The sequence below is a fragment of the Myodes glareolus genome, chromosome 17, assembly GCF_982192425.1.
Source record: "Myodes glareolus chromosome 17, mMyoGla1.1, whole genome shotgun sequence".
NCBI classification, from domain to species: domain Eukaryota; kingdom Metazoa; phylum Chordata; class Mammalia; order Rodentia; family Cricetidae; genus Myodes; species Myodes glareolus.
The window spans coordinates 16,288,434-16,313,556 of NC_142042.1; the positions used below are offsets into that span (position 1 = coordinate 16,288,434).

The 25,123-nt window shown below is 38.4% G+C and overlaps 1 protein-coding gene across 4 annotated transcripts; it reads right to left on the reverse strand.

The window, feature by feature from the left end:
- Positions 1–1,370: 1,370 nt before the first annotated feature.
- On the reverse strand, positions 1,371–24,699 carry LOC146891175 (guanylate-binding protein 1-like). Of its 4 annotated transcripts, none has more exons than XM_087897496.1 (13): positions 24,456–24,696; positions 19,191–19,390; positions 18,569–18,696; positions 16,861–16,970; positions 14,563–14,759; positions 13,991–14,233; positions 11,891–12,171; positions 10,759–10,971; positions 7,853–7,955; positions 6,921–7,114; positions 4,097–4,199; positions 3,218–3,411; positions 1,371–1,792 (listed from the first exon to the last, which is right to left on the reverse strand). In XM_087897496.1, the coding sequence occupies exons 1-13, from the start codon at positions 24,491–24,493 to the stop codon at positions 1,724–1,726; spliced, it is 2,073 nt and encodes a 690-aa protein (XP_087753622.1). In that variant the 5' UTR covers positions 24,494–24,696; the 3' UTR covers positions 1,371–1,723. The 4 variants fall into 4 exon arrangements, with proteins under 4 accessions (XP_087753622.1, XP_087753623.1, XP_087753624.1 ...); XM_087897497.1 differs by having other exon boundaries at positions 13,991–14,227; positions 24,456–24,694; XM_087897498.1 differs by lacking the exons at positions 16,861–16,970; positions 18,569–18,696 and having other exon boundaries at positions 14,563–14,664; positions 24,456–24,699.
- Positions 24,700–25,123: the final 424 nt, after the last annotated feature.

The following is a 25,123-nucleotide window of genomic DNA, read 5'->3' on the forward strand; positions in this document are numbered from 1 at the left end:
GCTGTCAAATTGCATCAGAGATCTCTGAGAAGGCTAAAATTTTACTTGAGTTATTGGTTAAAAAAATAACAGAGAACTTACTTGGGTGGCACCTGAACCTACTCCACAGGAACCTCCACGGTTGCTGAAGTTTGTATTTGCTTTTTGCTATTTAGCAAAGGGCCTTACCAGGCTCCAGAAGATCATGTGGGCTAAGAAATCTGTAGAAATACAAGCCTACCTTGCTCTGGCAGTTAGGCTATTTAGACAGTTAGAAAGCAGACCTGTTGTAAAGAATTTTGGTTGCCAAGCCCAGGGTTCCACACATCCTCAGCAGGCCCATCGGCAGGCAGGAGGGAGCATGGAGATCCTGGCAGAGTCACAAGAACCAGTGTGTTAAAAGTAAAAGGGTGCCATTCCCTGAGTGGCTGCAGTGGGCAGTGGGCCAAGAAGAGCAGAGAGCCACTTGGTAAATAGGCACAACATCCAGAGTAAGGTTGGATATTTATTTAGTGGGTTATGGAAGGGAAAGGGAAAGGGAGCAGGAAGAAGAACAGAGAGAGGCAGAGAGAGAAAAGAAAAGCAGATAGAGAGATAGGAGGGGAGAAGGGGAGAAGTGAAGAGAAGGGAACAAGGAAGAAGCTGCCTTTTCCAGGGAGAGAGAGAGAAAGGGAGGAATTCAGGCTGGACACAGAAGGAAAATATTCTTGGCTAAAGCAGATGGCGGGAGGGGGGCTGGGCGGGGCTTGTCTCTTAAAGGGACAGGTTAGACCAGTACAGTAGTGAGACAGATAAAAATGGAGATAAGTTTTAGAACAGTTGGGGCTGTCCTCATGATCTTTGGAAGAATAGAAAGGAATTTATTTTGACTCCCCCATTCTGAGACTATAGAAGAAATTCTAAAACTGTAAGAAGAAGAATAACTTTAAAAAATATTAAAAAGGGGGATATTAGAAAGGAAACAGAGTTTTCTGGAACATGATACAAGCTAAGAAAGCCTCAGCTCTGAGAGGTGAAGCTTCCACCTGCAATACATTGTGTATGAAGAGCATTATTTTCTACCGCCATCCAGTGGTCCTTCTGTGCACACCCTGTAGCCATGCAGCCTTCCCACATTGAGAACTGCCCAGTGTCTACACATTAAACAAATGTCACAGTCCACACTATCTTTGTCTGTAAACAGCATGAAATGCAAGGAGCACAGAACAGTTGTGAAACTCCACTGTGTCCAATGAGTATGTTCACATTTTTCTCACATTACAACATACCACTCTCAGTTTAGGACAAAGGTAAATCCTCTAATTACTTATGAACATGCATCAAAGAATATCCAGAAAAGAGTGTGTGTGATACAAAAAAAGTGTACCCAAAGAGATGTCATACCACTGGGCTATTAAAAAAATTGAATGATACAATTTAATATCTCTGCATAGTCCATGTTTATAATTTCAAATATAAGATACAATTAAAGATCACCACATTCTTTAGTTCTAAAATAAACATGAACTGATTCACTTATTAAGAAAACACTATTTTTATACTTAAACTTTACTTTGTCAATTTTATTTCTACCCTCTATTCATTACAGCACCATGCTCTCAAGTATTGCTCAGTGTCAAGTTGCTTCATGGTCCAAAGTTGATCCTGGAGAAAATTTCTTGATGAGTCAGATCAGAGTAAAAGGGTTTAATTGGTTTGAAGTTTAGAGTATGGTGCATGATGAAAATAACATAATGTTCTTGATTTACTCCATCTCTTGTTGAAGTTTCCTGATCCCTTCCTGAAATCCTTTCTTGAGAAGTTGTTCCTGTTCCTAAAACATAGATGAAGAGTGAACTGAGACAGCTCCCATGTTCTTCACGTGTCTCACAAGTTCTCCTTTGGAAGTTAAACTAAACCCTGGGGGAGTTTTGTAATTTTCTCCAAAATTGTTCCCTTTCTCAACTTCTATATTTTCTCCCTGTATCTCCTCATATGTCAATAAAATTCCTGGCTTTCTCCAGCTTGAGAAATGTTGTTGGCCAGTTCCAAAAACACCAGTGGCTCAGAACTCTGATTCTAATTTTCTGATCCTTTAGCTCATGTAAAACACAATTTTCTATAAAATCAATACTAGCTTCCCTCTTTCTTGCTTTATATCTAATCTGTGTGCTGTGGTCTATCAAATACAAAAACCAAATTGATAAGACTGGCAAAAAAAAAAAAACAAGTGAAAGTCACTATCAGATTCAGAATTAGGGCAGACATTTAATTAAGGAATTTAATACTATACTGGCTTCATGGGATCCTATTCTCCTTGAATGAAAACCTTGCCCAACCTAGATGTAGTAGGAAGGGCCTTGGACTTTTCACAGGGCAGGGTGCATGGGACTCCGTTAGGCTTGGAGGGACGGTGTGGGAGGGTCTGTGGAGGGGGAGAAGAGGACTGGAAGGAGGGAGTGGGAATTTGGACTGGTATTTTCTTAAGTAATAATAAAAAAAAAGAAAAAAACTACTCAAAGATAAACTACCCTGAAAAAAATGTTTAGTGTCCAATACAGGAGACAGAAATATATAGAAGCAACTGGGATCTTCAGTGCTCACACACTTTTTTATTAACAACCATGAAGCCTAGGTAGAGATGTGGAGGGATGCCCAGAAAATAGGATGTTCCTGGCAATGTAAGCATTTAACCATTTTCTTGATGGTTTGAGACTGTGTCTATTCTTTAGGATGATTCCAGAGATAAGGTCAGGGGAGGTGTGATAGGAACAAAACTTCTATGGGTCACATTCAGTAGAAAAGATAGGATTTGAACATTAGAGCACATAATTTTATGCAAAAATTATTTTACATGTAGCAATTACAACTTCTCTGTCTAGAACATGAGAAAAACTAATCCTTGATGGGTTAATTGAAGATTTGGTCCCAGAAATCCTACAAAACAAATGAAAAAATCTGCAATTCAAAACTACTGTTTAGCAGAGATACCCTGATAAAGGGTTTCATCCAGCAATAGGCAGCCTTACAGAGCCAGAGGTGGCCAAAGAAAATGAAGCATGTAATAGAGAATGTAAACAATTCACTCCACTTTGGAGAATCTTGTGCTATTAGCACTGTATTTTGGAGTAGGGATGGCACAGAGTCTTCATTCACAATGTGGTCAAGCCTTGTTCTTGTGAACATAATACCTCAGGCTCTGTTTACACACTGTTGATTGGACTGCAGAAACTGAAAATTAAAATGGTGCAGCCTGTACCTTAAGTTTGAGGAGTAAAATCTTTTGTTGCTCAGCCATGAACTGCCTCTGCTCCTGCTGCATCTTTTCAGTCCGCTGCCTCACATGCTCGCGGTAACTCTTTTCCTTCTCTTCCATCATCTGTGCCTGCATTGTTTGCATTTCTTTCAGTTCTCTGTTTGCAGCCTCAGCCGCTTCAGTCTTTAAACGTTCCTCTGAGCAAAGAAAAAGCAAAGAACATTAAAAGTGAAATCTATTCGATGCTTTTGTCTGTAGTCACTTTAGGGAAACAAATCCTATCATTGGCAGAAATTTCCTGTGGAATCTTTGTCCTATAAAAACAGTTAACAAGGATAGAGATGGACACATCTACCAGTTAACAAACAGCCACCACAAAGCTAAAAGAGACATTTGTCATCTTTTTCTGTAATGATATCCTCATATGCGAACAGTCCAAGAATAAGAATATAGAAAAGTAGGTTCCAGAAATAGAATCTAGAAATAAAGAAAAATAAAGGTATAAGACTAGGAGAATGAGAGCAGACTGTTGGCAGCTTTCTCAGCAACTTAAAAATTAATTATTGACAGTGCATTACCTTGCTTTACAACTGGCATCTCTGTCTGCAAGACTGAAACAGCCCTTCAAACTGAGGGTACCTTTGCAAACTGAAGGTCAGCTTTTACATAATTCCCTGGCCACTCATGACCAACAACTGATGAGAGCTGAGTTAACTTTTAAATGATGGGTTGCATGCTACATTTAGTTTTCCATTGTCCCATACCTTTCCCTGCTATGTAAACCTGGTAAGTGACCAGAAAAAAAAAGAAAAGAAAAGAAAAGAAAAACGAAAAGAAAAAAAAATAATTTCCAACATCTGGAGTCTTCTCAGAAGCTCTCACCTTCAATCTCCTTTTCCTTTTCTGTGAGTGACTGATTGATCTTTAGAAGTGTTTCAGCAACATCCTCCATGAACTCAAAGTACATTTTCAGCATCTTTACAGCCTAAATGCCATAAGAAATTACTATGAGGAAATAAGAATGTGAATTGAGACAAATCATGCCATGCATCTCTTATTTCAATTTAATGCTACCAGCTATAAACACATACTTTGTGATTCAAACAGTATTTCAAGTTTAAGATTTCAAAATCTACCTGAGGTTCCATCATACTTGATCATTTTTAGTTGTTCAAAGGTTACTAACAGGTGACTCTATTTCTCTACCTGTATTTTGATGTCTTGTTTCCCTCAAAGTATTTTTTCCACATTACTATCAGCTAATCATGTTGATTTTAGGTTCAGAATGTATTCTTTTTTTAATTGACAAATTTTTATTGTACAATATATTCTGATCACATGTGCTCCTTTTCCAAGTCCTCCCAATTTCTCCCCATCTCATACCTACCCAACTCTGTGCCTTTTCTTTCTATCCCAATTTATAAAACAAACAAATAAACAAAAACCAATCTCAAAAAGGGAGAGAAGAAATAGAAAACCAAGAAACTCACACACACACACACACACACACACACACACGCACACACAAGCTAAAGCCACTAAAACACAAGAGTGGAAGTCATAATACAAACAAAAGAACAAAAAGATTTTTACAAAAGTTCCCTAACAGACAACATGATACAGAAAGTTTACAATAATACCATTGGGTTTGTTTTGTCTTAGCTATGTACTTCCTGGCATGGGGCCCACCTAAAAGGGTTAACAAGAAACTTTTACTGGCCATCTGTTCCTTCCAAATCTACTATCCTGAGACCTTCCTTCCTACTGAAATGACTGCTGCCAACCATTCTCAGAGCATCCAGAATATTGTCATAATAGTTCAAGGAGGGCCATTGTGGTGGTTTGAAAGAAAATGGCTCCCATTGGCTCATTTACTTGAATGCTTAATCACAGAAATTGAAAATGTTTAGGAAGGATGAGGAAGAATGGCTTTGTTGGAGTCGGTGTGGCCTTGTTAGAGGGAGTCTGTAACAGGAGCTGTCACTAAGGTATGAAAGTCCATGCCAGGCCCTCTGTGTCTCTGGGGCTGCAGCCTGCAGCTCAGGATGTAAAGCTCTCAGCTATATTTCCAGCACCATGCCTGCCTGTGTGCCATCACACTCCTCCTCATCATGATGATAATGAACTAACCCTCTGAAGCTGTAAGAAAGCCACAAATTAAATGTTTCCTTTTAATAAATCTTCCCTTGTCCATGGTGTCTCTTCACATAAACAAAACATTAAGTAAGACAATGATGCTTAAATCCCTGCTACCTTTCTAACTTATCCAAGTAAATATCAGGCCTTTTTAGGGTCCTCCAGGAACATCCACTGCCTTTTCCAACCTCTGGCCTCTCACATTATACCATGATAATATTTTCTTTGTCACCAAATAAACACAACTATTAAAAAGCTTTAATTAAATCTCATGAAATGTTTTTGGTTTCTCATATTTCCATTTCTTTCATAGCTACTTGTCTCTCTCTCTAACTTATTTTCTCCTGAACTTTCTTGTTACCTCATATCAAGGTGAAATATACTGTTCTGTATGTATTTTCTTTGTACAGCAGAAGTAGGACTAAATTCTTGTTAAAAATCACATAACCATATGATCACTAGCAATGGCTTCAGTGCATGAATAAGGCCTGGAAAAAGTCACCATATACTAAGGGTCTTGAGCACAAGAATGGAAAAGTCCTTAAACCCAGAACACAATCAAGTCATTAGAGTGGCTTGGTTCTTTATATCTCCTTTCTTGTGTACAAAAGGAAAGAAATATTTAGCACCTTTAAACTCATTAATGTTCGAAAATAATTTGTAGCTAAATCCAATCTTATCAGCTATTGCCTAAGTAGAGCAGTTTAGAGCTGTTAAACTGCTGTGAACTATCAAGCACATGCACCAAAGTAATAAGACTGGCAAAAAAAAAAAGTGAAGGTGACTACCATATTCAGAATTAGGGCAAGCATTCAATTAAGGAATTTAGTATATCTTCAAAATGTTTAGTGTTCAATACAGGAGACAGTAACATATTAAAGCAACTTGGATTTTTCAGTGCTCATACAATTTCTTATTAACAACCATGAAGCCTGGGTAAAGATGTGAAGGAATGCTCAGAAAATACAATGTTCCTGGCAATGTGATAATTTAGCCATTTTCTTGATGGTTTGCGACTGTGTCTATTCTGTCTAATAATTCCAGAGATAAGGTCGTGTGAGGTGTGGCAGAAACAAAATTTTTACGAGTCACATTCGGAAGAAAAGGCAGGAGTTGGATATCACATCATAAAATTTTATGCAAAAATTATTGTACATGTAGAAATTATAACTTCTCTCTCTAACAATGAGAAAAACTAATCCTTGATGGGTTAATTGAAGATTTGTTCACAGAAAACCCATAAAACACATGAAAAGAATCTGCAATTCAAAAGTACTATTTAGCACAGATACCCTGATAAAGGGTTTCACCCAGCAATAGGCAGCCTGACAGAGCCAGAGGTGGCCAGAGAAAAAGCAGCAAGAGCTGAGACTGTAGTAGAGAATGTAAACAATTCCCTCCACTTTGGTGGATCTTGTGTTATTACCATTGTATTTTGGGGTAGGGGTGGCACAGAGTCTTCATTCACAATCCTGTCAAGCCTTGTTCTTGTGAACTTAATACCTCAGGTGCCTGATATACATTGTATAGGACTGTAGAACCTGAAAATAAAAACGGTGCAGCCAGGTACCTTAAGTTTAAGGAATAAAAGGTTTTGTTGCTCAGCCATGAACTGTCTCTGCTCCTGCTGCATCTTTTCAGTCAGCTGCCTCACATGCTCGCGGTAACTCTTTTCCTTCTCTTCCATCATCTGTGCCTGCATTGTTTGCATTTCTTTTAGTTCTCTGTTTGCAGCCTCAGCAGCTTCAGCCTTTATACGTTCCACTGAGAAAAGAAAAATCAAAGAACACGAGAAGTGACATTTATTACTACTTTTGTCTATATTCACTTTAGGAAAACAATCCTATCATTGACAGAATCAATGGAATCTTTGCCTGTACAAGCAGTTGACAAGGTTGAAACGGCCAAAGTTACCATCTTAAGAACAGCCACCATGAAGCTAAGAGAGACATTTGTCCTCTTTCACTGTAATGACAACCTCATATGTGAACAGTCCATGAATAAGGAGATGGAAATGTAAGTTCCAGATATAGGAAAATAGAAGTAAAGGAATACAAAGTTATAAGCCTAGGAGAATGAGAGCAGACTGTCAGTAGTTTTCTCAGTAACTTAATGATTAACTATGGACAGTGTATTACCTTGCTTTACAACTTGCAGTTCTTTCTACAAGACTGAAACAGCCCTCCAAACTGAGGGGACCTCTGCAAACTGAAGGTCAGCTTTTACATAACCCCCTGGCCACTCATGACCAACAATTGACTAGAGCTGAGTTAATTTTTCAATGATGGTATGTATGTGACTTTTGGTTTTGCATTGTCTCATACCCTTCACTGCTATGCAAAACTGGTAGTGTCAGGGAAGGGCAGAGCTTCAGTCAACACCATGGAAAAATGCCAGAAAGAAACAATGGACTAAGTAAAACACTAGTTTAATGGAAACCCCTGTAAAAGGAAAAAGGAAAAAGAAAAAAATTCCAACATCTGGAGTCTTCTCAGCTCTCACCTTCAATCTCCTTTTCCTTTTCTGTGAGTGACTGATCCATCTTTAGAAGTGTTGCAGCAACACCCTCCTTGGACTCAAAGTACGCTTTCAGCATCTTTTCAGCCTAAATGCCAAAAGAAATTACAAGGAGGAAATAAGAATGTGAGTTGAAGACAAACCATGTCATGCATCTCTTATTTCAATTTAATGCCTCCAGCTATAAACACATACTTTGAGAGTCAAACAGTATTTTAAGTTTAAAATTTTAAAATCTACCTGAGGTCCCAGCTGGCTGGATATTTTTAGTTGTTCAAACTTTACTAACAGGTGACTCATTCATCTAGTTGCATCTTTGATGTCTTATTTCCCTCCAAGTATTTATTCCATAAACTACCATCAGCTAATAATGTTGATTTGGGCTTCAAATTGTATTCTTTTTTAAATTGAGAAATTTTTGTTACGTAATATATTCTGGTTACATGTGCTCTTCCCCCAAGTCCTCCCAGACCCTGCCCATCTCATACCTCCCCAACTCTGTGACTTTACTTTCTGTCCCTTTTCATAACAAACAAGTAAACAAAACCAATCCCCAAAAAAATGAAATAAGAAAAAAAACAAAGAAATTGACACACACACACACACAAGAGAAATCTCACTAAAACGCAAAACTAGAGACCATAATACAAGTAAAGGTCTAATAAGATTTTTTAAAAAATACTATAACAAAAACGATGTGATACAGAAAGTTTACAATAATACCATTGAATTTGTTTTGTGTTAGCTATGTAATTCCCGGCATAAGGCCTACCTTGAAGTGTTAACGAGGAATTTTTATTGGCCATCTGCTCTTTCCAAGTCTGCTAGCGTGAGACCTTCCCTCCTGCCAGAATGGCTGTAGCAGACCATTCTCAGAGCATCCAGAATATTTCATAATAGTTCAAGGAGGGCCATTGTGGTGGTTTGAAAGAAAATGGCCCCCATTGGCTCATTTACTTGAAGGCTTAGTCACAGAGTTAAAATGTTTAAGAAGGATGAGGAGGAAATAACTTTGTTGGAGTAGGTGTGAACTTGTTAGAGGGAGTATGTCAAAGAGCTGACCTTGATGTATGAAAGCACATGCTAGGCCCAGTGTGTCTCTCTCAGGCTGTTCCCTGCAGCTCAGGCTGTAAAGCTCTCAGCTGCATTTCCAGCACCATCCCTGCCTGTGTGCCATCATACTCCTCATCATGATGATAATGAACTAACCCTCTGAAGCTGTAAGGAAGCCACTAATTAAATGTTTCCTTTTAATAAATCTTCCCTTGTCCATGGTGTATCTTCACATCAATAGAACAGTAAGTAAGACAATGATGCTTAAGCCCCTGCTGACTTTCTACCTTATCCAAGCAAATATCAGGTCTTTTTGAGTGTCCTCCAGGAACATCCACTGCCTTGTCCAAACTCTGGCCTCCCACATCATAGCATGATAATGTTTTTTTGCCACCAACTAAGCAGAACCTTTATAAAGAAACAATTTATTCTTATGGAATGTTTCTGGTTTCTGATATTTCCATTTCCTTTATAGTTACTTGTCTCTGTCTAACTTATTTTCTGCTGAACCTTCTTGTTGCCTTATATCAAGGATGAAATATACTGTTTTGTATATATTATTCTTTGTACAGCAGGAGGAGGACTAACTTCTAGTAAAAATCACATAACCATATAAACACTAGTAAAGGCTTCAGAGCATGAATATGGCCTGGAAAAGGAGACCATATACTAAGGTTCTTGAGCACAACAAAGGAAAATGTCTCGAACCCAGAACATGATCAAGTCATTAGAGTGGCTGGGTCTTTCTATCTCGCTTCTTGTATACGAAAGGGAAGAAATGTTTAACACCTTTAAAGCTTTTAATATTTGAAAATAATGTGTAACTAAGTTTAATCTTACCCACTATTACCTAAGTAGAGCAGTTTAGAGTCATTAAAGGCAAACTATGAAAGAAGGAATTTCATTCAGACTTTAGTTGACTCATTGACTATATGATCTTGTGTGAGGTCTTAAATTCACCCTACCATAGCTCCTTTTCTCTTTAAGAGATAATAACAATGAAGACTTAGTAGAGTTGGTGCCATAAGTCAGTGGATTAACTTCTAGAATATAGTAGGACAATCTATGTGTCAACTGCCATTACTACCATTATTGCTAGCCTGTGAGCTAGCATCACTTGGTGGTTGTGAGAGAGAACTCTTTAACTGTTTTTGATTTGCATTGTTTATTCCATAGATTACAGTAAATCTAGCACCCTGAGAGGTACTTGAATCATGAGAATAATAAATCACTGTGACATGATTAAATAAGTGGTGATGGAGGACCTTCTGTCTGTGTGTTGCTTTTCTTGGTTAATGAATAAAGAAACTGCCTTGGCCTGTTGGTAGGGCAGGAATTAGGTAGGTGGGGAAGATGGAAATGAATGCTGGGAAAAAGAAGGGCAGAGTCAGAAGCCATCATAGACCCACCACCAGAGTAAGACACACTGAATCTTTGCCAATAAGCCACTGCCATGTGGTGATATACAGATTAATGAAATGGGTTAAATTAATGTAAGAGTTACCCAATAAGAAACTAGAGCTAATGGGCCAATCAGTGATTTAATGAATATAAATTCTGTGTGGTTATATTGGGGTTAAGTTATCCAGGAGACCAGGATGAAAGAGATCTCCTTCTACAGATAAGTAAATAGGGAAAGAATAAATTCCACAAACAAAATTGAGAGGTCCAGTTGTACTCTCGAGGAAGATGTTTTCTGCATCATGATTGGCTCTCTGTGGATAGATGTAAGACAAGGGCACTCTCCACTAACACCACTGCACCTTCCTTGCTCTCACTAGCATTTGAGCGAGATTCCACACCAGCTTCCCAAAATAGTTCCAGGTAACTCATTTTACCTGAATTCCCTTTCCAGGTGCCTGGTTATATTTTTTTTCCAACTCTTGTTTCCTTTGTAGAAATAAAAAGTAACCTCCTGGTTTAGAAAATGTTCCCTGTTTCACTTCTTCTTCCAGAGGACCAAAGATATCCTGCAGCAAATCTGAGCAATGAGCTGATGACACATCTATGTTTTTCTTAACAACTGCATCTTGCCTGGCATCCAGCAGGTCCTGGACAAGGAAAAAATCACACAGATGGTTGAGAGGAGGACGATAATACAATAGACAACTGGAGAATGTCTAAATGGAGCCATGCTCTTTGCCTCACTGTAAGACATCATGGCATCCCTGCAGAAACTGATTCTTCAGTTTGAGATTTCCTGAAGGCATCTCCTTATGCCCCTCCTGCTCCCCACCTTCCTGATCTAAGATGTAACTATCAAAGCAAAGACATCACTTCATAGTAAACCTTTGACTTTTCAAATCTCTAATGATAGGGTTAGTTCAGATCAGGTTACTGTGGGAATTTCTGAAACCACCACTCTGGTATTTTGGGTTCTTAAGTTTCATGGACCGATGATCTCTTGTCTCTGAGAAAGGATGAGCAACTTCAGTTTCAGATGTTTCCAGTCCAATTATGAGGTAAAGCAGAGAAAAAATATTTTTTGATATTGTAACATTTTGTTTTGTTTTAGTCTCTGAAATGATAATAAAATGTGAAGATGATAATGATGGGCATCTCAAAATTTAAGAAGCATAATGGAATAGAATATCTACATATATAACTTCCTGAAAGTAATTTAGATTTGAAGATGCCTATTTCCTCTGACACTGACTATCTAGCTTCATTAGATCCCTTGAACTCAACTATCATACCTAACTATCAGTAAGTTTGGGCTTGCTAATGAGGAAGGGATCATCATCAACTAACCATTCATGTATTTTTATAATAGACAGATTGAAATACTGTGGAAAATGTGGTTAACTCTATTGCTATCTTTTATATCAAAGTCTTGCAGAATCTAATCTTTCAACAACCATTGCAAATCTATGTACATCATGGGATGTCACTGCATTAGAAACTAAAGACAATGCTGATCCCAGAAAAGGCCTTGTGTTTCTTTCTTAAGATTTTGGGTATCACAAATACCTTTAATTCTTTCTGAAACATTTGGTCTACATCCTTGAAAGAATTCTTCATGAAGACCTCAAGGGCCTCTCTCTCAATAGGCCTGAGAAAATCCAGCAGCTCCTGGAGGGTTTCCGTGGGCAGCTGAACCTTTTGTTTTATCTGTTCTTCATAGTGCTCAATGGCCTTTTGCACTGCAGCTGAGTTCTCTATCTGGGCCAAAGCCAGAACAGCATTCTCCATGCAGGGTAGTTCTCCACTGTGGATGGCATTGACATAGGTCACTACCAGGCTCTGTAGACCTACATAAAGGAGTTTAAAATGACTGTTAATTGCTGGATAGAGTACATAGATTTTAGAATTTTTCTGAGAAATAACATCAAGGGAATGATGTATTGACCTCTAGATAAGGAGGATATTGAAGACTGTTTTTACTGCTTCTATATTTCTCCCAGGTATAGACTTTGTATTGAAATAATCATGTCTGGTCAAGGATGGCCTGAGACACTCTGACTACTCATTATATCACTCTTCATTTTCTATTCCTTTCCCATTATCTTTCCTTTCTCTCTTATTAAATGGCCAAAAAGAAAACTTTCTCTTTTACCTCCTCTTTTCTTGCTGTTACGTTTTTTAATTTCTCTTTCTTTTTCTTTCTTTCTTCCTTTCTCTCTCTAATTTTAGTGAAACATGTTACTAGTATTTTTTTATACTATGTAAATGGGTATATCCACTTTTTTCACAAAAGCTATAGACAACCAGGATGTCTATGTTTCCCACACACTTTTGTTGTTTATGTGCATGAAGGCACCACATCCTGAGAACCAGTTCTTAGACAATCTAGAGCAGTTTTAGCCCTTCCAGTTTTAGAGTTCTTTATGAGTGCATCCTGTATGATTTTTTCCTGTTTCTATAGTTGAAATGAATCACAGATTTTTCTTCTTTTTTGTAAATCTCCATTTACATGTTGGATATGTGTGTGATCATTTTTTTTGTTACTTATTGTAAGACTGAAGTTTCTCAGATTTCTCTTAACCGTTATATGTAGCAAATGATGGTCATGCATTTCTGATTCTGATCCTCCTGCCTCTACCCTTGCAAAAATAAGACTACAAGTTATCACAGCCATTCTAGTTCATGTGGTACTGGAATCAAACCAAGAATGTTGTGAACGTAAGTATTATACCATTCTACTATCTGACCTACATTCATAATCAGGACTCTGCATGTCTGCATGCTGTTCCTTATTATAAACATCAGGGAAATGTCCACACTAAGTTACTTAAAAACAAACAACTTCACCCACTCCAAAACAAATTTTCTTTTGGATATTACTATGTCAAGAAAGAATAGAACGTGAAAGAAATGGTGAGCTTCAATCTCAGCTGATATATTTATAGGTCCTTTTTAGTTCCACCACATTGTCATATTTCATCAAAATGAAAAACTTTTGCATTTCATATCAAAATAATTTAGCTGAGTCTCACCTTAAAAATTTCTACTTCCATAGTTTGAGCCTAAGCGAATGACCATTTAATTCTACTGCATTAAGCAGAGAGTTCAACTTCTCAGACTCTCCCTTTTAGAACTGAAAATATAGCATGCAAAACACTGCAGAGTTATATGTAATAATTAATGGCCTTCCAAAAAAACTTGGAGCGAACTGTAGATTCCTTTAGTCACATTTCTGTTTTATCATGACCACACCACTCCATTGGGGCTATGGTCCCATACTTCTCCAATGAGAGACACTCTCATGCATTCTCTTCTTTCAGTCACATAACTTTTAATTTCCTAAAGCTGAAAAGTTGTCTCTGACCTTAGGCCTTCCTCTATGTATTAGCTCCATATGTTTCTTTTTTGTACCTTTCAGGGAACATGTTCATTAGGGAACATGTCCCTAACCATGAGCAAAAGAAAATTGTTTCTAGGGCTTCCTTAGATTCCAGTGACCCCTCCAATGCTATTATAGGTATGTGACTGTGTATGTGAACAATAGATTTACTTCCCAAGAGAATCACAGCATGTGATACATACACTGCATTTTTAATGACAACATCCCTCAGTATTTTACAATGAGCAAAAGAAAATCCCACGTAAGAAGTAGAGAGAATGACTTACGAGGACCATCAACTTTGAGGCCACCAGACAGAGTCTTGACCTTGGCAGAGCTAAAGATGTATGAGGTGAATTCTCCAACTTGTTCTACAAATTCTTTACTCAGATCACCCTCTGTAATTGTCTCTAGTTTCGAAAGAGACATCTTATCAGTAGGCCTGTCAAACACGAAGCACTTCCTCTCTGGAAATAACTTCCTGATGCATTTCCGAGACTCATTCAGGTTTTTAGGGGTCTTATCTGTTTCGTAAGGAAGGATAAATTAGGTAAAGTAAATATCAAATAAATTACTGAAAATTCATGATCATTTCAATATTTTAACTTTCCCAATTCAAGGGCGAATGTGATATTGTGGAATGAGGAATTCAAAAATTAAAGAAATGTGAAAGAAAAGCCCCTTTCTCTAAGAAGTAGTGGATGGCACAGTTCAAATTCAGGCATCTGTTTTTTCATTTACCATAATGGCAGTGAAGATGGCACAATTACAGGATCAAGAACTTTACTTATCAAGAATGCAGAAGTGATCCTATGTTATTGTTATCATTATATCTATAGCTTCCATTGAGACCATTTACCTTTTATCAGAGCCAATGAATTCTCCAGGTACTCATCCGGAGTGACAGGCTTTCCATTAACTTCCAGCTCCAGGGGGAAATCCCTCAGAGTCCACACAAAGACTGGAAAGAAGTCCACAAAGTTAGCTGAGTCATCTATGCCACACTCATCAGGTGATGACTTTGATTTGATTCGATTAGCCAGCTCTGTCACATAGCTGGGATGTTAAGTTAAGAAAACTACAGGGAAAATGCCATTTTTATGAAGTAGATTCCACCACTAAACATCAAATTAACTTATATTTACTTGATAGCTTATTCATTTTTAATAGTCACTCAGTCCCAAACATCTATTTAATGTCTTTTATGGAACAAGCACTATTCTGGAGACAAAATTTTAAAATAAGTGACAGAATACCAATACACAGAGTTTACATCTACCTGACAGAGACTAACAATAAATAAGTGAATGAAAATACAAAAGAAATCATCAGATACTTGTAAGAATAATGATGCAGAAAAACAAACTAGTCAAAGAAGTAAATGAATGCATCTGTGTGGGGTTTGTGCATATGGAGGTCTTCAAAGGGCTACTGTGCTCTCTAAGGTTTTCAGGAATCCAAATGAAAAACAGATACAACCATGGGGAGTATAGTTGAAGAATATTACAACCAGAGGTACCATCACTTCCAAACCCTTAACCTGGAAACATGATTCTATAGTGAGTATAAATCATGATAGTCCTTGTGGTAGGACAGGAGGCCCAAAAAACATACATTTGGGACATTCAAGTTAGACAGGCCCAAGTCTTCAGTTGTATTTTCACTAAATGAAAGGCACTGATAGACTTTTTGTAGAGAGGGTATGATACAGCATCGTTTCTGAAGATCACGTTGACTGGAAATGTACCTGAGAATCAAAAGTGTAAGCAAAGAATAATTTAACAGTTGACATGTCCAAGACACGAGACAAGGAAAGCTTGACTAGAGTATTTTGGAGAAGATAAGAGGAGAGTGAGTCAGTCTAGGGAAATAGATTTGCTATTGAAACCAAGAATGTTTATGGAAAATGATTTCTAGAGTACTAGAAAATAGTTGTTTCAAGTGAATACTATGTTTTGAATCTGCACAATTTTGCAAATGACAAGAAATTTTAGTGTAATAAGAAACATGAAGGAAGGAGAAATTTTGTATATTTTGACTTTGAATTGTCTCTTAGATATCTACATAAAGGCAGCTAAATGCAAAAGATTGAATGTTGTCATGACTATAAACTTGATTGCCCCTGACACATAGATGACCCAGAAGGCCTTGAGGTTAAGCGACAGCACCTAGAGACACAAAGTCAAACAAGGGTAGCAGAGGCACAGCAACTGAGTTATACACTTAGAGGCCACAGAAAGAAGAGAATGTAAACAGAAAAAGTTTACTGGTGTGGTAGGTAGAATACCAGAAAACTAAGAAACTCTAGATGTAAGAGTCAAGTCACTCAGAAACATGAAGTGCTCAGTTTATAATATCTGCTGTGAAAACAAATAATGTGATTACTCACCGGGTAAAGGAGTTTATTGAGCTCAATATTTGATGTCAAGGTCATGGAGATGGAGCAGGCAGTGACAATGACATAGATGAGGTCAGGATGGAAACAGTTGAAGAAGGGGAATGAACAGTGTCTTCTGGTTCTAGTCTTTAGAAAGTTAGAAGAGCATTATAATTTTTGCTAAAAATATGTTGTGTTGAGTGGATTGTTGGAAAAATAAAAGATTAGACATATAAGTGTTGTTCTCTGAAAGCCCATGCTTCAGAGATTCTGATCTTCTTTTTATTGCCATAAAAATGAGAAACTGCAGCATAGTCTAAATAGGAGAAAGAAGAATACCTGTCTCTTCTGTAGTTACATGACATGCAAAGTGTGAGCTAAACAAACAAAAGAACCAACAAACAAACAATCCATACCTCAGAGCACCTGAGAGATTGCAGGATATATCTCCGTCTGCATGTACCTGGTAGGTAAATGGTATTACTTACAGGTGCTGGCAGGAATGCTGATTTGCAGGGACATAAGATTAAATTGATATTGAAGATTTGGACACACATGGAATCTTGATTCAGATACTGATTTTCTGTGCAGTGTGTGGCTGAGTTTAAGGCCATATGGTCCAGGAAAATTTGAACTTGTGGTGGAGACAAAGATAAACCCAGATGGTAAGGAGAAAGGGTTATCCAAATCCCTTAATCCTTCCCTGTCTGTCCACTTGATGAAATAATGAAGCTGTTCTTCCTAGCTTTAGGACTGTTCTATACCAAACACAAAGGATACTGCAGTTGGTCCATGGCTTGCTGGTTGATAGTTCCTATGCTGTTGTAGATGAAGGTGCTGCTGAGGAGGACCGCCAAGGTAAAGATCCAGCAGTCATTCTGGTTGTCTCCCTACAGACCAGTGAATGAAGAAGAGTAGCTAAGGGACTGTTCATCAACTCAAGTAGCCAAAGATGAGCCCGTGTCTGTCTCCCATTAACTTTGATATCAAAAGTAAGTCATTAATTTTACATAATAATTTATTCCTAAACAATGGTTTTATGAATGTTTAATTCATGCTCTATAATTTAAATAAGGTGATGTACACCCATGTATAAGAGAGTGTGAAGGAAATTCACACGTAAAAGTCATAATGGTGAACAGTGATTAAACTCTAAACTGGACTGCTGGATTTCACTTACAGAACATATTATGGCAATGGACTGTCTTAGACAGGGTTTCTATTCCTGTAAAGAGACACCTTGACCACAGCAACTCTTAGAAAGTAAAGCCTTTATTGGGTTGCTTAGTTCAGTGGTTCAGTCCATTATTATCATGGTGGGACATGACGGTGTGCATGCAGACATGGTGCTGGAGAGATAGCTGAGAGTTCTACATCTTACACTGGCACCAGGAATTGGTCTCTGACACTGGACATGGTTTGAGCATATATGAGATTTCAAAGAGTGCCTCCACAGTGATACATATCCTCAAAAAAGGCCACACCTAATCAAAAAGCCATACCTCCTAACAGTGCCAGTCCCTCGTGGATGGGGAGGAATTTTCTTTCAAACCACCACAGGAACATTTTAACACTAGAGAAAGCAAGGTCCTTTAAGAGAGTTTGTGTCTCTCAGATTGTGAAGAGGAGCAATGTGATTTTCCATGAAAAATAATGTTACTGCAAATTGTGTTGTGTGCAAGGCAATGACCTCCATAGGTTCATATATTTAAATGCTTACTCATCATGGATGGAGTGGGAAATTTTGAAAGAATCGGAAGAATTAAGATATGAGGCCTAGTTGTGTTATTTGGGGTGGTATTTGAGGTTTCAAAAGCTCACAGCATGACTAGTCTCTCTATCTCTCTGTGTGTGTCTCTGTGTCAGTCTTTATGCCTCTGTCTCTCTCTGTGTCTCACTGTTTGTCTCTCTCTGTCTTTGTCTCTTTCTCTCTACCTACTGCCTATGGATCAAGATGTAGCTCTCACCTACCTTGTCTACTGCTACAGTACCATGACTGCCATTTCTGCTGCCTTGTTTCCTGCCGTGGTGATAATGGACTAAGCCTCAGAAACTGTAAGTAAGCCCATAGCTTACTCTGTTTGTGTCGGGTCACAGAAATAGAGTGCTACCTTAATCTTCTTTTTCTCTCACTGATTACGCTGTATAGGAATTACACTTCTTAGCATTTCCACCGGGTCACACTTAAGAATCAGGTATGTTCAGAAAATTTATAGGCAAGTTTATATACATCATTAAGAGTTTCACCAAAACATTGTGGGATGGTGTAAAAGAAAAACAGCAAAAAACCATTGCCGTTATTATTATGAAGACTGACTGGCTACTAATCTGTTGACTTTAGTGTCTACCCTTAGATCATATGTCACGTGAGTTGAAGAATGATATTCAAATTAGATTCACTAGGACCATAAATGAAAGGTTTGGGAGTGTAGAATACATGGTGAGCTACAGACACAACATGAGTAGAATTTGAAAGATTAAGTTGTACCTTCTCTACATCTCCCAGGCCCTCAGTATCAAGCAGAACTAAGGTATGTTCTTTTTTCTCAGGATGAGGCACACACCACATCCAGATCCCCTTGGTGTGAGACTGCACTGTGGAGCCCAGAGGGAAGCCTGTAGAGTGAGGATGAGATGGGGGGATAAACAGAACATGCTTCATGAAATCTTATTGGAATTAACATATTTACCACTTACAGGAGCACAACCAGGTACAAGTATTGCTTTTAAATACAAGCCTAGAAACAGGGAAGACAGAACATCCAATGCTGTTTCATTCCTACCTTAGACATTGGTGGATACTTGCTTTTCCTAGATAAACACTCTAATAAATATTTTATAATTCATTATAAAGCACGTTGACTTTCTCTATGAAAGTATTTATTTCTTCTATTAAGACACTCTTGTACCTTTAAATGAGGAAACAATGGGAGTGTGGGAGGAACCAGTGAGAAGATTAATTCAGAAAAGAGCAAGCCCGCTGATGGACACAAACCATCTCATATCACCCAGATCTCTGACTATTTCTCCTCCCCTCTGCTTGCTGGATGCTGACAGTGGGATTCATTCGGGGTAGGAGGACTCAGGGGAGCTTTGATGATGTCACTCACCTTTCTGCTTTCCAGCCAATTTGTTCATCAGGTAGGATTTTCCTGTGCGGTAAAGGCCAACGATTGCTACAACCACCACAGGCTGCTTGATAGCAGACAGGATGTCCAGTGCTTCCTGGTTGACCACCAACTGCTGATCAGAGTTCTCAATGAGGCACACTGGGCCTGGCATGTTGATTTCTGAGGCCATTTCCACAGTACTATTATGTTTTAAAGAATAATAAACCAGGAAAAGTTCTATGTCAGTTAGAAGAACTAAACTCAATGGCATGGGCCTATGGGTGTAGCAGTGTCATGCAAACCTTTTCTGGGAACCTACCCAAGTACATCATGCTAATGATGCCATAGATCTTGGAGGATGCCCTACTACCACCACTTTACTAAACCAGCAACATTCTTAGCTGCATTTCAAATATTTATCTTTATACCATAAAGAAGTCAAGTTCTGATCCCTCATCCCATGGCAATCACTTCAAAAAGCAACTAATCAAAGCCCAAAGAACAAGTGATTCTCTATTACTCAGGCCCAGTTGATACATCTACAACATAACTTATATACCTAAAGGTTAGGGAACATCATGGACGGGGGGAATGGGGTGAGAAGATTTAAGAGTCAGAAAACCAGGATGTATAGTGTGACATTGAGGCTCCTAGAGATGACAGGAAAGCTACAAAGTCGCAAACTTGCCTGCCTATACAAGGTTCGAAGAAGCACACCAATAACCAACATTGAAGAGAAAAAATCTCATGGAACCTGAACCCTAAACAAAGCATTATGGGCAACGAAAAAGTGCTGAGATTCATATAAATAATCTTTCCCAACCAAGAACTGCTCAGTTGCTTATGCAATACCAAATAGTCAGTCCTAAAATCATATATATCCAAGTAACATTATAAAAATGGAGCTTATTGTGTTTACACGTTTTGGAATGTGTGTGTGCATGCCTCTCTCTGTGTGTGTTTCAAGATTTAAAGAAAAACAGGTCATTAATTTGAGAGAAACCAAGGATGACTTAATAGAGAGATTGTTGGAGAGAGGAGGGAAAGGGAGGAAAGGTAAAATGATACAATTATATCTTAATTTCAAAAACATTATTAAACATTGCATGAACCAAAATATTCTATAGTTGAAACTTATTCTTTGTTCATTTTTAACTGTCCTAGAGACATTTATGGCTGTCTGAAAGGTTAGATGCTTTGATTTAAAACTACTATGATTTTCAAGTCCATAGATATTCAGGAATGCTAAACTTTTTTAGAGTTCCCATGTAAGACTTTCCAAATACAGTGTTTTCTGTACTCAGAGTAAAATGGTAGAAACCAGAATAGAAACCTTTTTATAATACCTCAATGCACCTGCATACCATGGACTCCCACTTTTTAAAAATCATCTTCCTGTTAATGTCCTTCTCTTGCTGCATGATTGAATCCAGGATCCCTTGTCCATCACCAGATGTCTGCTACCTTCCTGTCATCTCTATGAGGCTTTCGTTCCTTATCGTTGCCCAGGCATTTTAGAAAGGTGTAAGCAAGTCATCTTGAAAAATCCCCCCCACTTTTTTTGATGTTTTTCCAATTTTGGTCTGGGATGTATTTATTAATCTTCTTTATTGGGCAAGAAGGACACAGATTTGATACACTTCTGTCTTATGGTTTCAATTGCTGTGATGAAACATCATGACCAAAAATTAAGTTGTGGAGGAAGGGATTTATTTGGATTATGATTCCACATTGCTGATTAACGCTGAAGGCAAAGCACAAGTCAGAACAGGAACTCAAACAAGGCAGGATCCTGGAGGCAGGTAGTGATGTAGAGGCCATCACGAGCTACTGCTTACTGGCTTACTTAGCCTGCTTTCTTATTTAACCCAGGACCACCAGTCAAATGATGGGAGCACACACAACGGATTGGTCCCTTTCCCATTTCATTATTTGAGAACATATCTTCCAGCTGGATCTCATGGAGGCATTTCCTCAATGAGGTGCTGTACTCTGATGACTCTAGCTTGTGTCAAGTTGACAAATAAAACCAATCAGTACATCCACTATCCTTAGTGATCAAAAGGGTTTGACCAGAGTCTCCTATACTTGTAATAGCATTCGAGCTGCTAACAAGAGTTGAAAAAATAACTCCCTTCATTTGGTGGCAGCAGAGAAGAAGAGACTCTAGTCCAGCTCTCCTGGACTGTCTGCCCTGGAGAGTCTGAAAGGACAAGGAAAAGACCTTGGAAATAGAAGGACTGCAGTATACCTGACCTTTTCCTTGGAAGTTGACCCCAGAAAAAGATGTGTTTCAGTCCCAGGAATAATGTTGACTGATCCTAGAAACCAGTGTGACATCTCATTAAGAGCAATTGGCTCTTACACACAGGGTGGAGGAAGCAACTCAAGGTTGGGAAAGGATTTCCTAGAATTCCACTCCAGAGTGTGGACCCTGGATGGGTTGGATTAGGGCAGCAGGTTCCAAGCCAATCCGACAGTGGAATTAGACGCATAAGTATGGCAAAGAAGTCCAGTGTAGCAAAGATGCCCAGAGCTAAAAGATCTTCAATATCTTCTACCCAAGTCATGGAAGGGCCAGCTACATGAATCACAGGAAATTTGTGATGGAACTTGTTACAGTAGAATCTTGAGGGTCAGACTAAGCCAAACACAGGGAATGAGCTCTACTGCAACCAGAAGCCTTGACTGAGAACCTAGTGCTTTTCATTTTGTTTCATTACTAATTTGTGCTTGTATCTTTTAAATCTGTTATTTGTTATTTCATTTTAAATTTTTGTATCCACATATACAGATATTAAGCATATATAATATATTTCCTTGGAACTTTTTGTAACTTGATTGCATTCTAACCCTCAGTGTGCATGTGTTCTAACTTATATCTTGGGAAATGGTTTGAGTCTTCCCTTCTTTTATCACAATGTGATGAAGAATCTTCCTCTCTGCTCTTCATGCGTGATGAAGAACACTTTCTGCTTTTCATATGTGAAACTCATTTCTTTTTACTCATTCTTATTCTATTCAGTCAAATTCATTATCCCAGTCACTGTTCTCTTCACTACTGTAATTCATTGCATTCTCTCTACTCTAATTAATTATCCCAGTCACTGTCCCCTTCATTACTGTAATATATTACATTTTCCCCAATCAAGGTCCCACACCGCTCTCTTATATCCCTGTCATCAAGAACATAGTGAACATAGTGTCCCTTCTTGCAAGGAACAACAGGATGTCCAGAAATTATTACAGCTGTTTCTGCAGCGGACATTTGCCCTCAATATAAGCATAAGGGAATACAGGTTACGAGAGATCCACATAAATCTTTAAAGTGAAAACAGAAAAGCAAACAAACCAGGGAAAACCTTCAACTGGTACAAGAGAAAGAACCATCAGAAGGACATCAGGTATGAAAGCAATTCCCAAATCCAAGAAAGCATGAAAAGGATGCCGTGAATGTAAATAATGAACAGCCAAAGTGCTACAGTCATAAATATTTCCACTAAAATAGAAAAAAGTCCAGACCAACACAAGTTCCATTAGTTCATTACAACTAAGCTAGAAAAGCTGAAAATTCTAAAACGAGCATAATCACAGAAGAATAAGAGAAAAGGAGGAGGAAGAGCAGAAACAGTTTCACATAAGAACACGCAGGAAGAAATACATTTCATGACAAAAGCAGATGAACAAAAGACAAGTAAGTAGCAAAGAATTAATCTTGTGTGAACCTGTATACCCGACACTATGATGTTGTTGGAGAGAGTGCCTCTTTGTTTGTCCTGGCTGCCCAGCTAGCTGACACCCAAGATAACCACACAGAACTTGTATTAATTAAAACACTACTTGGCCACTACTCTAGCCTCCTATTAGCTAACTCTCACATCTTGATTCAACCCATTTCTATTAATCTGTGTTTACCACGACTATGGAAAGAAAAAAGGCCCACAATCCAGAGGAGCAAACAAAATAATGAATAACAGCAAAGCCCTTTTTAACCATGACATTAACTGCAAAGGACCTTGGTCTACAAGTTAAAAGATTCAGATTGAATGACTGGCCAAAGCAAAATAAAACAACCAAAACCAAATTCTGGCTGCGGTAAAGCTGGCCCAAGGGTTAAGAATACTCGTCACTTTTCCAAAGTTTGGAAGTTCAGCCCACAGCATTCATGTAGGGCAACTAATATTTGTGTGTACTTACAGCTAAAGGAGATTCAAAGCCCTCTTCTAGCTTCTGAGGGTACATGCACATGCAAGCGCGCGCGTACACACACACACACAGACACACACACTCAAACACACACTCACATATATACGTATGAAAATAACAAACCTTGATCTTTAAAATGAGAAATGCTGAGTTTGTTGAAAAAACAAAAAGCAACTCATTGGGGAACCACATCAGAATAGGCAGGATACTTCTGAATGGAACAACACTAGCATGGGTATTGACCCCAAGCATTTCAATTGAGATTACCCAAAACTTAAACACTTCTGCACATTGGTAGAGATAAGTAATAGAGTGAACACACAGCCTACAGAATGGGAGGAACATCTTTGCCATTTGCTCTTATGGATTATCCAAAAAATAAAGAACTCTAAAAGAATAAACATAAAAAAAGAGCACCGTAATTGGGTCAATGAACAGAAGAGTCAATTCTCAAAAGAAGAACAAATGACCAAAAAAGAATTTTGAAAGTGTTCATCATCCTTAATCATCAGAGAAACGCACATTAGACCAACTTTGAAATTCTCTCTCATCTAGTCAGAAGGGCTATTATCAAGAAAGCCAAGAAAAAGAGTGGTTTGTGTTCACTAGAGCATTTATTACTTCTGGGAAGAAACCAATAATATTGGCCCAGGAAAACTGCAGAAAACTTCATAATCTCCTGCACTGCCAATGTGTCCAGGGTCTGTTTTCCATGCTCCAAGTTGCCCAGCTTCGTTTTTTAAGAGATGTGCTAACCAGCCACAATGAGAATAAGATGTGTAAGAATATTTAGGCAGAAAAGATTATTTAAGAAGCATCCAGGTGAAGGATGATGAACCCTGAATCGCTGCAATTGTCTCTGTGCTCCACTGACTGAAGCCTATTGAGCGGAGTGGAAATGGGGGCACTGCAAAGACAACTTCCCTCCTCCCAACAAACCCTGGATTAAAAATACACTGCTGACCCACCTCCAGAGTGCATCATCCTCCTGTGGAGAGGTTGGTACACAGGTAAACTGCAGTATCCTGGAAGCCTTTCCACCCTGGTCCCCTGACTCACCTGGAGCAGGAATCCTTCTGCTTTGGAAAGAAAGCCATTGAGAGGGAAGTTAAGAGCACTAGGCTTCCTCAATCCTAAATATGGATCCACTGATTTATCCCTTCTTGCACATAGAGTTTGCACCTCCAATTTTCTGGGTGGTATAGAGCTTTAGCAAATACTCTCTGCTAAGGCAGCTGAATTACAGGTAATTTAGCAAAGACATTTATAAAGGAAAAAAGTGAAACTAAAAATTCTCGTGGGTGACTGGCAGAATTCAGGGAGAATGTTTTCTGACAGATAAATGTCATCAGGTTTCTCAGAATTTTCCAGCTGAAACAGTGCTAAGAACCTGCTGAGAGAGCTGTGGTTAGATTTGAACCAATATCTTGTACCTATGTTTTGGAGCCAGTTTGAGAAGCGTAGGAATAAGAATGCCTCATATGATATAATTTTGTGTTCATTTACTTCGAACGCTAAACTCACAGAGGATTTAGTTACTCATGCCAACTGATCACAGACTGTAAGAACTCTGAGACAGTGCCCACGTTTACAGTTCTGAATGCTGTAAACCAAACTCCATTCCTAGAATGTGGAATTGAAGAACAAAACAGGAATCATGAAGGTAGCTGCCACATGTACATTTGTGAAATGCAAAAGCATGTAGCATAGATAATACCGTCTAATTC